Here is a 13,108-nt window from a genome sequence, read left to right as displayed (position 1 = left end):
CCTCCGCCCCGCGGCCCCCGCCCGCCCGGGTCCCCCCTCCCCGCCCGGCGGCTCCCGCAGCTCCGGGACTTCCCCGAGGGGCTTCTCCAGCCCGAACCCCCCCCCGGACCCCCAGACCCCCTCCCATCCCCGAGGGCTCCACCAGCCCCGGGACTTCCCCTCAGCTCCCTGGCCCCGGGGCTCCCCCGGCCCCTCCTATCAGGGGCTCTGTCTCCAAACCTCACCCACAGCAGCAGCAGGAAGCAGAATATTTATACATTTATTTAGAATGAAAGTATGGTTCTAATTATTTACAACACATCGGAAAGCCGAGGTTTGTATAGATGAGCCATCCCGGCTGTCTGGGCTGCAGCAGCGACACAGCCCCTTCTTAAACCCACAGCTCCTGTCCCAAAAGCTGCCCCGTGCCTGGGAGCAGTTCCTGTGCCACTGCTCCATGCCACAGTTCTGTCTGCACTCAGCCCCCGGTGCAGTTCATGTCCAAAACAGTCCAAAAACAACAGTCCAAAAACTCATTCCCAGGTTCTGCGCAGGAAGCAGGAGCTGCTGGACCCAACTGCTGCCCTTTGGGAAACCACCGTGGAACGTGCTGGCTCTGGTGGAACCCAGAGAATGAGGGAAAAGGAATTCCTCCTGGGTGGGAGCGCATTCCGGGGTGACTGGAAACGGTTCAGTACCAAGGCTACAAGTGCCAAGTCCACCTGGGGCAAGGTGGACCTATCCAAAAACCTGAGCATCCCCCTACCCCAACATGTGGCTAGATTGAGAACTTGTGGGATTGGTAAAACCACATTTCAAAATAAAACCAAGCCGAGTTACAAGAGATGTTTGAAATAAAAACAAAGAGTTTTCAAAATGCGATGCTCAAGTTTTTCACGACTCCTGGATGTTCCTTCCCTCCGGTCAAAGTCCAAAACTGAGGCTGAGTCAGCAGCAGCTCACTGGGGCTGACAGCAGGAGCACTCCATAAAATGCAAACGCAGAGTGGAGTCAGTAGCACTGACTCTTCCCTTTAAATTATCTCAGAAAAACAGAAAGCGTGGCCCAAGAGGCTTCTCTGGTTCCTCTTTACAGCACTTCTCCCTTGCACAAGGGACTAGCCCTGTCAGGATGCTATTCCAAATACTCCTTTTTAAAATTGACAAATACACTGACGAAATAAGGATTTTAAAAACAATGGAGCCCTTCCAAGGGTTCCAATTGGCTTCTGCAAATGTAAAAACAACACGTCTGTGCCAAGTTCGTTCTGGAATATACATGCATTATTGCTAGAGGGGAAAAACCAGATGAATGAAAACTCTTCTGCAGTTTTTATGGTGCCATCCAGAATGGCATCTGTTGTTTTGCTCGCTGTTGTGAGGACGGGTACTGGTACCCCAAACTCCAGCCCTGTGAAAAAGTACTTGCGTTTTTATGGCCACCATGTTCCTCCTCTTCATCTGATGAATCTCCAGCATAGGCCACTAATCCAAAGCCCTTCTCTGCAGTTTTCATCTTCTTGGTTTGATGATCTAGGAGGGGAAAACAAAACAAGCCCCCCCAGCCCCCAAGAAGGAAAAATAAAAACAAAACAAACAAAAAAGAGATAAAGTGCCCCAAAACGAGTTAATAATAATAAAAAAAAAGATGTTAATTGTAAATTGTTAGTTGGACACCATTTTGAGGTCACAAGGCCAATGGTCATCCAAGGTCGAAGGCCACACGAAACAGCACCAGCAACAGCCATGTGATCCATCAGAACCATGTAAGAGAACAGAGAAACAAGAAAGAAACACACAGAAAAGGTAAAGTTAGCAAATGGCTCTCAGCGAGGGCAATTTCACCGTTAAAGAGATCAACACGTAAAGAAAAGCAGAAATTTTGTTCAAAAGGAAGCTAACAGGAGAGCAATGTCTGGGAGCAAGACTGCAGAAGAACTAAGGTTAAACAGGCTGGGTGATGTCCCTGCAGAGCTGAAAGCACTGAACTGCCTGCAGACTTAAACAACTGCACGTCTGACCAAGTTCAAACCCTTGCTGAGTGACAGCCCTAGGAAAGATGAAATCCTGACAGCGTTTGTGTTGTCTGCAGCCAGAAATGTGTGTAAATCCCCACGTGAGCACAACTCCCCCAATGCTCCTCAGTGCCTCTGAGGCAGCTGCTCACAATGCAAAGCCTCACCTGTGCCACAGAACAACCCCACCACATTCTGTGCTGCCTGATGGGTCAAAACTCCCTGTCTTTAGTCCCTCACTTAATTAAACTCCCCTCATTTCATAGAGATATTTATTAAAGCTTTGAGAAGCAACCTGTGTGTATAACCACAGCAAGCATCAGTGCTTTTAGAGCAGTGCAATGTCACCTGCCTTGCACTTCAACGAAGAACAGCCAAAAAAAATCACCAGTTTAGACATGTGTTAAAACCAGCACCAGCTCATTTGGGAAAGGAAACTGGACTTACAAGGGTGTTTGGGAAAGGAAACTGGACTTGCAAGGGCATTTGACCCATTGCACTCACCATGGCTGCCTGGTAAAGACCCCGCACCTTTTCTTTCTTCCGATTCCGCTTTCATTCCAGTGACAGGAAAAGCTGGCGGAGGCATCAACTGCCTGTTCAAAGCAATATTTTTTTCTTTTTTAAACCAAGCTGAGAGTCAAAGGTAATAAAAACCAAATTCCTAACTCAGCCCTTGGCCTGAGGAGTTCAACTTTAAATTCCCTGACTCATCCAGCGACTGTACTGGTGGACTGCAGTGAATGATGGCCCCCGCCCAGAGCTCTACAAGGCCTGTCCCCTCCCAACATTCTTACTTCCAAATGGGACAGGAAGGGATTGGATGGATGGGCTATTAGAGGGGTAAGAAACTGGCTGGATGGCAGTGTCCATGGATGTCCAGTCAATGGCTCAATGTCCAAGATGAAACCAGTAACAAGTGGTGGCTCTCCAGGGTCTGTGCTGGGGCCAGTACAATGGAACGTGTGACAGTGGCAGAATACCAGACCCAGACAAAGTAAGACTTGAGGAGTGGAAATGAAGCTCTTTTCGTTCTGTAGCATGAAAAGGTAACCCTTGCATCCCTTCTCCTTAAAAAACCCAACCCAAAATATAAAATAACCCACGACAACCAAACAATCCCCAAGTCACAGACGAGAACATGAAACCCATCTCTGAAATAAGCTTTGCATGAGAACCAGGAGAGCCCTGGCCATGATTTCCTCACTCACCTGTCCCTCTCTCTCTCCTTTCCTGAGGAACTTGCTGGCTTCGCCGCGGCTCCCTCGATTTCACTCTGACTGGAGAAGCCTGTACCTAAATTAGTCATATGAATGGGTCCATGCTATGAGCAGAAAAACACACGGCATTAGCAAATCTACAACTACAACAAAAGCTACAGCTCCTTAATGATACTGTTAGGAAACCCAACCTTTCAGAGCATATGGCCAACTAGCAGGAGGAACCTCTAATCACCACTGTTACACAAAATGCTTTCTCCTAAAAATACTGAGGGCAGCGTGGTAAGAAACATGCCTGAGCACCACTCTGGAAGACTCCTCACCACCTACTCCACCTTGACAGTAGTTCAGGACACTAAAGAGAGCTGGTCCCTTCATGGATCACCTATTACCTCCTCAGTCATCTAATTCTGAACACTGAGCAGACCTCATGCCACAGGAATCTGCTCGAGATTCTAATATTAGCTCTAACACATGGCAGTTCCTTATTGCCTCGAGGCAAAGCTTTTATTAAGGGTTCTGCCTGTGGCAGTGGTGTAGCATCACAGAAGCATTTACAGACACTCCCTCTGCTCACATGCAAATCTGAAGAACTCAAAATTATTTTTCTTAAAAATCATCTGACTATCTAAAAAACAAATAAATTAAGCTTTTAAACTAGGCTTCTTGAAATCCTCTCAACTGCAACCTGCAAGGTAAATGGGAAAATCTGGAAGTTATTACATTTCCCTCCCTCAAAAAGCCTACCTAAAACCCCCAAAAATTCCAATAAGTCCCCACATAATCTCCCCTTAAGTCAAGCAGTCCCACACTCTTGTCGTGTCTGTGACCTGGATGCACCACTTGTCTTTGGGAAGGACTGGGGGCGTGGAAAGCAGCTGCAATGAGTTCAGCCACAGCTTTAGAGCAGTGCATCCACTCAGAGACACCAAAGCGTGGGCCCTGTGCTTTGGAACAAGCACTGCCCTCTGCCCAAGGCCCTGCACAACTGCTCCAACAACCTGGGCTAACAACAACCTCTCGCCAACCCCGCTCTGCCTCGGTGAGGGAAGTAAAATTGCTGATTTTATTCCACCTGGTATCCCAGCAGTCCTGACTCTCTCTCATCAGGCAGTTCCTCGGTGAAGCGTCTCTTTTGGCCCTGGGGATGCTGTTGGACTTGTGGCTGTGTACCAGCTGGCATGGTGGTTTTTACTGGGGCAGCAGGAAGGAAAGGAGCGCTCAGTGGACTCTGCCATGCACAAGTCAGAGAGAAAACACAAGAAAATTGGATAATGTGCTTGTAAAGTATTCATTTCATGCTGTTTCATACAAAGGAGCAGAACACACAACTGGTTTCTCTAGATTATAAGAGAACTTAAGAGGAAAATTCACAACTGAAGAGGTAAAACAAGTATTTCATTTAGAGAATGCTCCCACCTCAAACTAATCCCCATCTGTAACTCAAACTCATGCACCTACATAGGGGCACCACAGCCTGTGATGATGCTCCTCAGAAATGAGCCCCCACCCCCTGAAAATGTCCTTGCTGTTAACAGGGAGTATGAAAAGTGCAGTAGGAAGCAGCCACATGACAATTTAGTTGCTCAGAAGGACGGAGCAGCTAAACAGTAACAAAAAAACCAAACCAAAAAAAACCCCAACAAACACACCCAAAGCCCCCCCCCAAAAAAAACCCCAAACCAAAAATAATACACACAAAACACAAAAACAAAACCACACCAAGCAAACCAACAAAAAACCCCAAACAAACACACAAACATGGCAAAAAAAAAAAAAAAAAAAAAAGCCCTAAAGAAGAATTCACCATCTGGAACTATAAAAGTCTTTTCTTGCTGGTTAATTTGCCAACTACATAGCAAGGAGTGACCCCGGGGCAGTACCTGGCCAGTGCTGGCTGGAGGCTGGACTTGAGGTATCGGGTACTGCGTGGGCACGGGTGGCACTGCCGTGGGCAGCGTGGGGAGGACTCCGGGAGCCAAGGGCACTGCAGGGGGGACTATCCCTGGTACCCCATAGGGAGGCTGGACAGGCTGCTGAGGAGGGGGAACCACAGGATAACCAGACTGGTACCCGTTGGAAGGGTAATAGGAGGGCTGGGAAGGGACGCTGTTGATTGTGGCCGGCTGTGTGAAGCCTGGGGAGAGACGGGGAAAAATCATCTTAGTTCTGCCACAGTCACCAAAAGATCCAGTTTAATTCCAAATGTAAAAGAAGCTGGACTCTCGAGGCCGAGTTATTGGTGATATTTACCTGCCAAGGGAACTGCAGTGGTTATCTGGTTCACAAATCGGGAGTACTCGGCATGAACCTACGAAGAATTTCAAAGATTAGACAATAAAAATGTATTTACAAAATCAACCTTGATGTAATTCCCCATAACCACGTGAGGGAATGCTGATTACAGAACACACAGTGCACAAGGACAGCAATAACCCAAACAATCCACCCACCAAAACCCCTATAAACATCCCCCTCGTCCTACTGGCCTCTGGGGCAGATTTGTGTAAATCATGGGATAATCTTTCACAGGAAAAGATTTATTACCACAAATTTATTACCACTACAGAGATTCAGAGAATAAAAAAGCTTCCAAATATTTTTCAAAAGAGACTTTGTAGCCCATACTCCATTATCTTATTATTGTATTAACGGAAAGACTCCAGGACATTATTGTCATTCATGTAAGAGAAGCTGAGAAATTGAAGTTTCTCTGTGTACATGTGAGAGATTTTCTAGAACTTTTTGGTACACCAGTCACTTTATCTTTCCTAAAGCCAACAGTGCAGCTTTGGACATCATGTAAAGCTAAAGCAAGGGAAGCTGGAGCAATAAGCAAAAAAGCAGGATTCTTTAATGTTTGCAGTCAGACATTCCCTTGTCCTCACCCCCAGTGCTGCTCAGGAAGCATTTGCATTTTTCCCCCAGAAAAATTCCTGTAGTCTCAGCTCCTTCCTGAGAAAAGTTTATTCCCTGTACAAGAATTAGACAGGAACCCTTGAAAGAAAAAACCTGTGAGCAAGTCAGACACATGGATAGCTTTGCTGAAAGCATTAAAAATTCTTCAGCCAAGCACACCCCAAAGCTACTGAAATCTCATATTTGTAAGAGCTACTCACGGTTTGCAATAGGTTCTCACACAGCTTTTTAGCAGCTGCCAAACCTTCTGGCTTTGGGTGACTGAAAACATACACAAAAAAACCTCGTAAGAACAAACTTTTCTGTCCAATTTGGGAGCTCCTTCAGCGATCCTGCTGTCAGAATTATCCTTTAAGGAAGAAATTCCTCCCTGTAAGGGTGGGGAGGCCCTGGCAAAGGGTGCCCAGAGCAGCTGGGGCTGTCCCTGGATCCCTGACAGTGTCCAAGGCCAGGCTGGACAGGGCTTGGAGCAGCCTGGGACAGTGGGAGGTGTCCCTGCCCATGGCAGAGGGTGGGATGAGATGGGCTTTAAGGTGCCTTTCAACCCAAATCCTTCTGGGATTCTGTGACTCCACCCTATCACCATATGGTTACATCCTTATCACTTCAGAGACACCTCTGTTTAAGTCCAACCAGGTTCAACACCTATTTCATTTACATTAAGTCAGTCAGAATTAAGAACTCCCCACAGTGATTAAACATTAAACAACACTCCTGACTGGCCACTGGGATTTTTTATGGTTTTTAGGAACTCCCCCATACCTGATGTAGATGTACATGGGTTCAAAGGCTTCTCTGCCTGATGCTGGTTCTATGCAACCTGAGCCTTTCCCTCGAAGAAAGACTTTGGCACCAGTTTCAATCTGAATGTGCTGCAAGTAGGAGCAACCAGGCCCTTCCACCTTCTCCTTGACGTTAAATGTGGGAACAGCATGTTCCAGCCCAACAAATAACTTGTCCTGGACATAATGCATCTGCAAATGAACAGCAAAAGCTTAATATTTCACTCTAAGAAATAGGATGTTCGTTTCACTGAGGGCACAAATCCCATTGCTGTGACAGACAGAAGGGTTCAGTGTCAGATGGCACAGTGAGTCCTGTGCTCTTCTGGAAGTAGGACTGCTCTCTCCATCCCTTTTCTTTTAGGAGGCCACTGTCACCAGAGTCTCACTCTCCAGACTCAGTCTTGTTAGTCCTCCAGTTTTCACAACACAAGGTCGGGGCGGATTTTTTTGGGGTGTTTTTTCATTTTTTGTGTTGTGGGTTTGTTATTTTTTTTTTTAATAAACAGCATGTGACATGTCTGCTGTGTAAAAGGTAAATCTTGTAAGCAGTGATACTCAGTGAAATCCACATCGATGGATGCACTTACCCCTGACTGGAATGGAGGTTTTTGGCCAACAGCTGGAGTTATCTGAGTGATAGGGGCTGGCTGGTGATAGACAGTGACTGTGGCTCCGTTGAACGTTGGGCTGGAGCCCGTGGCTGCTTTCACCACTCCGTTGGTAATTATCTCTTTGATTCTGTTAACAGCTCCTGGTTGAGAGAATATGAAATTCATCCTTATTCAGCTGCCCACAGTAACCAAATTCTGACATGACAGGGTCACTTTCCATATTCTGTGACAGAAGGCCCAGGATTAGCACCCTGGTATGGGATCACAAAGGATGGCAACAAACCACCCCCAGCGAGCAGCTGGAGCTGGGCCAGGGGAAGTTTAGGCTGGATATCAGGGAAAGGTTCTTCCCCCAGAGGGTGCTGGGCACTGCCCAGGCTCCCCAAGAATGGGCACGAGGCTGCCAGAGCTCCAGGAGCATTTGGACAATGCTCTCAGGGATGCACAGGGTGGGATTCATGGGGTGTCTGTGCAGGATCGGGAGTTGGACTGGATGATCCTGTGGGTGCCTTCCAGCTCAGGTATTCTGTGAAGTATCAGAATTCCTTCTCCATTTCCCCCTGGTAAAGTTTGGGTCAATGTTTTAAGGCAAGGGCAGGGTCCTGAACCAGGAAGGAACAACCCCAGGCACCAGCAGAGGCTGGGGGTGACCTGCTGGGGAGGATCTGGGGTGTCACCAAGCTGTCCCTGAGCCAGCACTGGGGACCAGGGGCCAGTGGGGTCCTGGGATGGATGAGGAAGAGCCTTCCCAGCAGGTCAGGGAGGGATCCTGCCCCTCTGCCCAGCCCTGGGAGGCACCTCTGGAGTGCTGTGTGCAGCTCTGGATCCTCAGCACAGCAGGGACACGGAGCTCCCGGAGGGTGACAAAGATGCTGAAGGGCCTGGAGAGATCCGTGCTCAGCACAGGGTGAGGGAGCCGGGGCTGCTCAGCCTCGAGAGGAGCCCCAGCCGAGAGGGGCCCTCAGCCCTGGCTGTCCCTGGCTGCAGGGAGGGCTCAGGGCAGGGCCCGGGCTCTGCTCCGGGGCCCAGCAATGGCACCAGAGCCATGGGCAGGGCCTGAGCCCGGCAATTGCCCTGCACAGGAGGCAGAAGTGCTGCCCGGGGCAGGGCCCAGCCCTGAGCAGAGCCCAGAGCGGCTGTGGAGTCTCCTCCCTGGGGACATCCCAGCCCCATCTGGCCACAATCCTGTGCCCTGTGCTCTGGGATGGCCCTGCCTGCGCAGGGAGGTGGCACCAGATGTGACCCTCTGTGGTCCCTTCTCTTAGGTCTCCCTGTCACACACCTATTCCCGTGGGATCTCGGTGTGTTATCAGTGAGATAAGAGCTGTACCTGCCCAGGAACCCTGCCCACTCCCCCCACCTTCCTTGTAGTCTATCCAAAGTTTTGGTTTCCTGATGAATGCAGTACATGGCCCCTTAGGGATGTCTGAGCAGAGATCTTGGTATCAATGTTTGAATGGAGCCTGTTTTCACCACCAAGATGTTTATAACACAAATCCAACAAAGCCACTCAGACAAACCCTTATCACAAACACAGAGAGGAAAAGCATAATGTTTTGTACTCACTGTCAACCAGCTCCCGTGTCTGACCCTGAACATGAAGATACAAAGGACGATCTCTGGAAAGAAAAAGTCAAATATTCAATTAAACCCACAGACAACACAATAATAATGAATCCATATTACAGTCATATTATTAGTATTATTAGTATATTGTATTACAGTCATTACACACAGAAAGTCTTCCATAAAAATCTGAAATGCCCTCCAGATAACAGAATACAAATTCCTCAAGTACCACAGTGCTCAGGCAGAAAAGCTCTGCACTGAAAATATGATTCAGGAGTTGATGATGACGACTCATAAAAGTTACACCCCTGAAAACTTTAATTAGCTTGTCCACAGAAATGGTTCACTAACTAAAAGCAGCAATAAATTTGTATTTGGAAGTTGCAGTGTTCTGTGGGGAGGAGTTCAGCACAGTGTGATCTGTCAGGGTGACGGTTGGTGTGGTTTGTTATTTCACCCCACCAGTATTAGGCAGTCAGCACCATCAGAATAGCAAATTTATTGGTGACACTGCTCATAGAGAACCAACCAAACAGGAACCCCAGCACTTTGTCACTTCAGGAGAAAAGAAGGAGAACCTCCAAAAAAAGAAATACAAACCCAGGTCCCACTTTGGCTTTCTCTTCTGCAGTCATGAACCTCCCTCGAGTCGAGACAGCTGCTCCACTCAGGCGACTGATCTGCAAAAAATGTACAAAGCCCAGTGACACACCTGACAATAACAACCAGGGCACACACAGAATACCAAAGGCTAAACAATGCTGTTGTGTAAAATACCCAGAAATTGTTAATAAAGTGCTAAGAGACGGATGCTGGCTCTGAACTCATCATACAACAATTTACTGAAAAAAACAATGAACTACTAAACAACCACTTTTAGAAAACACGAGTTTTCTAGAAGGAAACAGCCACTGAGTAGAGTTCACTGCAAGTTCTTTTAACCTTACAAGTTAACTTTATCTCCTCAGTTAACCCGGCAGATACAGAGGTAAGGTGTTATGTAACCTCGGAGCTCCCAAGGCCAACAAAGCCGCTGTGGGTGTGGGATGTACCTCGTCCTGGGTCTGGCCCCTGGTCAGCAGGTTCCTGCACGTGAGGGGGACGTCGTTGATCTCCACCTCTGCCACCACAAGGTCATCTTTGCTTTTACTCGTAGCTGGACCTTTTCCCAGAGCCTGCAGCTTCAACGAGAACCGTTGCAAAAGACCAGTGGGTGGAAAGCAGTGATGCAAGGAAAACAAACTGAGCCCAGAGCTCGAGGGGTGAACGTGCTTCTCGTTCACTCCTTTCAGTTGTTGAAGGCAAAATCTTTACAGAGATTAGTGGAAAGCTCATTGTACTCATTGTACCTACTACTTAATCTGCCTCCTCACAACCCCGAGCCCAGATAAACACACCAGCTTCCTCTTCAGCACATGTTAATAGAATAATTCATGTTTCTGTTCTGGAAATTACGTAGAACTGAGCTGAGCAGAAACCAAAGCATTTTACACTTGAATTGGCAGCTCTGACAGAAATCTGAGAGACCAGTGAAACATGTTTGTAGCTTCTGCTTCTCTCAACAGGCTTTACAGAGACAGAATTGAGAATTTCTGTTCAGGATCTGAACTCATCCACACTACACTTCCCCCAACCTCTTTTTTAAGACAGGGGTGTAATAGTTTGTGTCAGGCTAAGAAATAAAAATCCACAGTCACAGATTCAGAAGCTACAGTGGTTACCACATAGACCTTTTCAATGTACAGAGTTGGTACAGCCTTCTAAAAATTGCAAAATTAATTTTGGGGACATAAAGGTAAACCAAGACTCTATAAAAAAAGATAACCTTCCAGTACCAGCCATCCACTCTCACAAATAGCACTTGAAGCACTTGCAGGAGAGCCACAAGGCAGCTACAGAGGGACTCCAGCACAGGGCACTGTTCTGACATTAAACTAGGTTTTTCTTGTTTCCAGAACACTGAATTTTCATGCAGAACAATGGAACCAATGAACAAAATACACAATTGTCTGTTATTCATCCCTGGATGGCTGCATAAAATATGTAAGCCAATGATGCCTTTACTCCAGTCTTCTGTCTTTTCCTAGAGCTAAAACAACCCTGGATTTGTTTACAATTTCCACCACACTTAAAAAAAAAAAAGTACATTCATTAACCTGCAGCTCCTTAATTTCCATTCCCTCACAACCTGAAAGGTCATCAGCGTTAATCACTCCAGAAATGCCATCACTGAGCATGTTCTACCAAAAGCGACATATGCAATGGAAGAACTATATGCATGTTATATATACTTGTTACTATATTAAAAAAATAAAAAAACCTGTGCAATAAAAATTGGCACCCCAAATGCACATTAATTACTTGGTTAATGGTTCCCAGAGCAAAACAATTTGTCACAGGATGCCAGAGTGCCACCGGAGCTTGTGACAAAAACAGAGCTGGGAGAATGAGACAGCACCAGCATCTGCCAATTTTTGGATGTCTCAAAGTGCCAGTCAGCAAATGGATTTTACTTCCATGGGCTACGACTAAGGAGGCTCCCTGAAACCAGTCCATGTGTCCTTAACGCTGGGAATTCCACCCATTCCGGGTGGATTGTTAAGCACTGAGAGGCAAATCCCATCGTTTCCATGTGGGATTCCTCACAGCAACACTCCAAGAACCACCTGCTGCTAAACCTCACACAGGGAAAAGGCTGCAGTGGTGGTTTCAGCCCCAGAAGTGACAGGGAAGCAATTAAGGAGAATTCGTGACAATTTCCCACTCTGTTTTATCTGTAAGTAAATACAGTGGCAAAATGAGCACTCCTTTGGACGCAGCCTCACAAGGCAAAGCCCCGGACTGGCACGGTGTGAAAAAGGAGATACAACACCATAAAAGCCACTCTCCTCGCTAATTTTCTGTTTCAACAAGTTTGGATGGAAACTGGGGTCCTCAAAAATGGAAGGGAGGGAGTCCAGAGGAGGCCACGGAGATGCTCTGAGGGCTGGAGCTGCTCTGGAGCCAGGCTGGGAAAGCTGGGGGAGTTCACCTGGAGAAGAGAAGGCTCCAGGGAGAGCTCAGAGCCCCTTCCAGGGCCTGAAGGGGGTTTATAAAAAGGAGAGAGAGGGATTTTTTTACACGGGCAGGTTGTGACAGGACAAAGGGCAACGATTTTAAAATGCCAGAGGGCAGAGTTAGATTGGATATTGGGAAGGAATTCCTCCCTGGGAGGTTGGGCAGGCCCTGGCACAGGGTGCCCAGAGAAGCTGTGGCTGCCCCTGGATCCCTGGAAGTGTCCAAGGCCAGGATGGACATTGGGGCTTGGAGCAGCCTGGGACAGTGGGAGGTGTCCCTGCCCATGGCAGGGGGTGGGATGAGATGTGCTCTAAAGTCCCTTCCAACCCAAACCACCCTGTGATTCCATGAAACTTGAAACAGCTTCTAAACTTGGCTCTAGCACAGGCTAAGGAGTAAGACAAGCCTGGGACTGGAACTGGAAAAGCGGCTTTAAGTTACACTTGCTTTAGAATAGAAAACTCAGAGACTATTTAAGAGGAACACACAAGGGACCATCCAGTCCAATTGCCTGAGCTAATCAGGGTCAACCAGGCATAGGGCAGGGTTCAGCAAAGGCCGAACAAGGTGTTTAGACTTGGACATAAAGCTCCTATTGGTAACTTCTTCAGGCATGAAAATAATTTGGTCTCATATTTTAAAGGGGCTGTTTCACACAGCAGTTTTTCCATCAGCTCTGCTATCTGGAAAACACTTCAGGAAAAACACTTTAAGAGTTAGACTCGATGATCCTCGTGGGTCCCTTACAACTCAGAATATTCTGTGGCTCTGAGAAAAAAGTTTTTCACCTCCCTACAGGTGGCTTTGCTAAAGACTTACAGCGGACTGACCTCACAGCCATCCACTACTTTCTATTATGCTGAAAAAGATTTTAAAAATGATTTCTATCTGCTTTTATCGCACCCAATTTCATCGCTTCCCGGCCCGGTGACAAATCAAGGTCCCCGGAACCCA

General features: G+C 47.4%; 1 protein-coding gene across 1 annotated transcript; it reads right to left on the bottom strand.

The window, feature by feature from the left end:
• Positions 1 to 239: 239 nt before the first annotated feature.
• KIAA0907 (KIAA0907 ortholog) lies at positions 240 to 12,995 on the bottom strand. Its single transcript, XM_017727837.1, has 13 exons — positions 12,985 to 12,995; positions 10,150 to 10,405; positions 9,698 to 9,777; positions 9,095 to 9,147; positions 7,505 to 7,668; positions 6,895 to 7,106; positions 6,333 to 6,393; positions 5,467 to 5,524; positions 5,097 to 5,350; positions 4,289 to 4,444; positions 3,205 to 3,317; positions 2,498 to 2,589; positions 240 to 1,511 (listed from the first exon to the last, which is right to left on the bottom strand). The coding sequence occupies exons 1-13, from the start codon at positions 12,993 to 12,995 to the stop codon at positions 1,312 to 1,314; spliced, it is 1,710 nt and encodes a 569-aa protein (XP_017583326.1). The 3' UTR covers positions 240 to 1,311.
• Positions 12,996 to 13,108: the final 113 nt, after the last annotated feature.

The sequence above is a fragment of the Corvus brachyrhynchos genome, unplaced genomic scaffold (genome assembly GCF_000691975.1).
Source record: "Corvus brachyrhynchos isolate BGI_N302 unplaced genomic scaffold, ASM69197v1 scaffold122, whole genome shotgun sequence".
Classification (NCBI taxonomy): domain Eukaryota; kingdom Metazoa; phylum Chordata; class Aves; order Passeriformes; family Corvidae; genus Corvus; species Corvus brachyrhynchos.
Note: the sequence above shows the minus strand (reverse complement) of the source record. Positions and strands in the feature narration are given on the sequence as shown.

Bases quoted from the DNA above. Each gene is read 5' to 3' on its own strand.
- KIAA0907 (XM_017727837.1), bottom strand. The intron at 7,107-7,504 runs GTAAGTGCATCC...GTTCATTTGCAG, and splicing joins AACCTCCATTCCAGTCAGGG to ATGCATTATGTCCAGGACAA. The intron at 5,351-5,466 runs GTAAATATCACC...GTCTCTCCCCAG, and splicing joins CACTGCAGTTCCCTTGGCAG to GCTTCACACAGCCGGCCACA.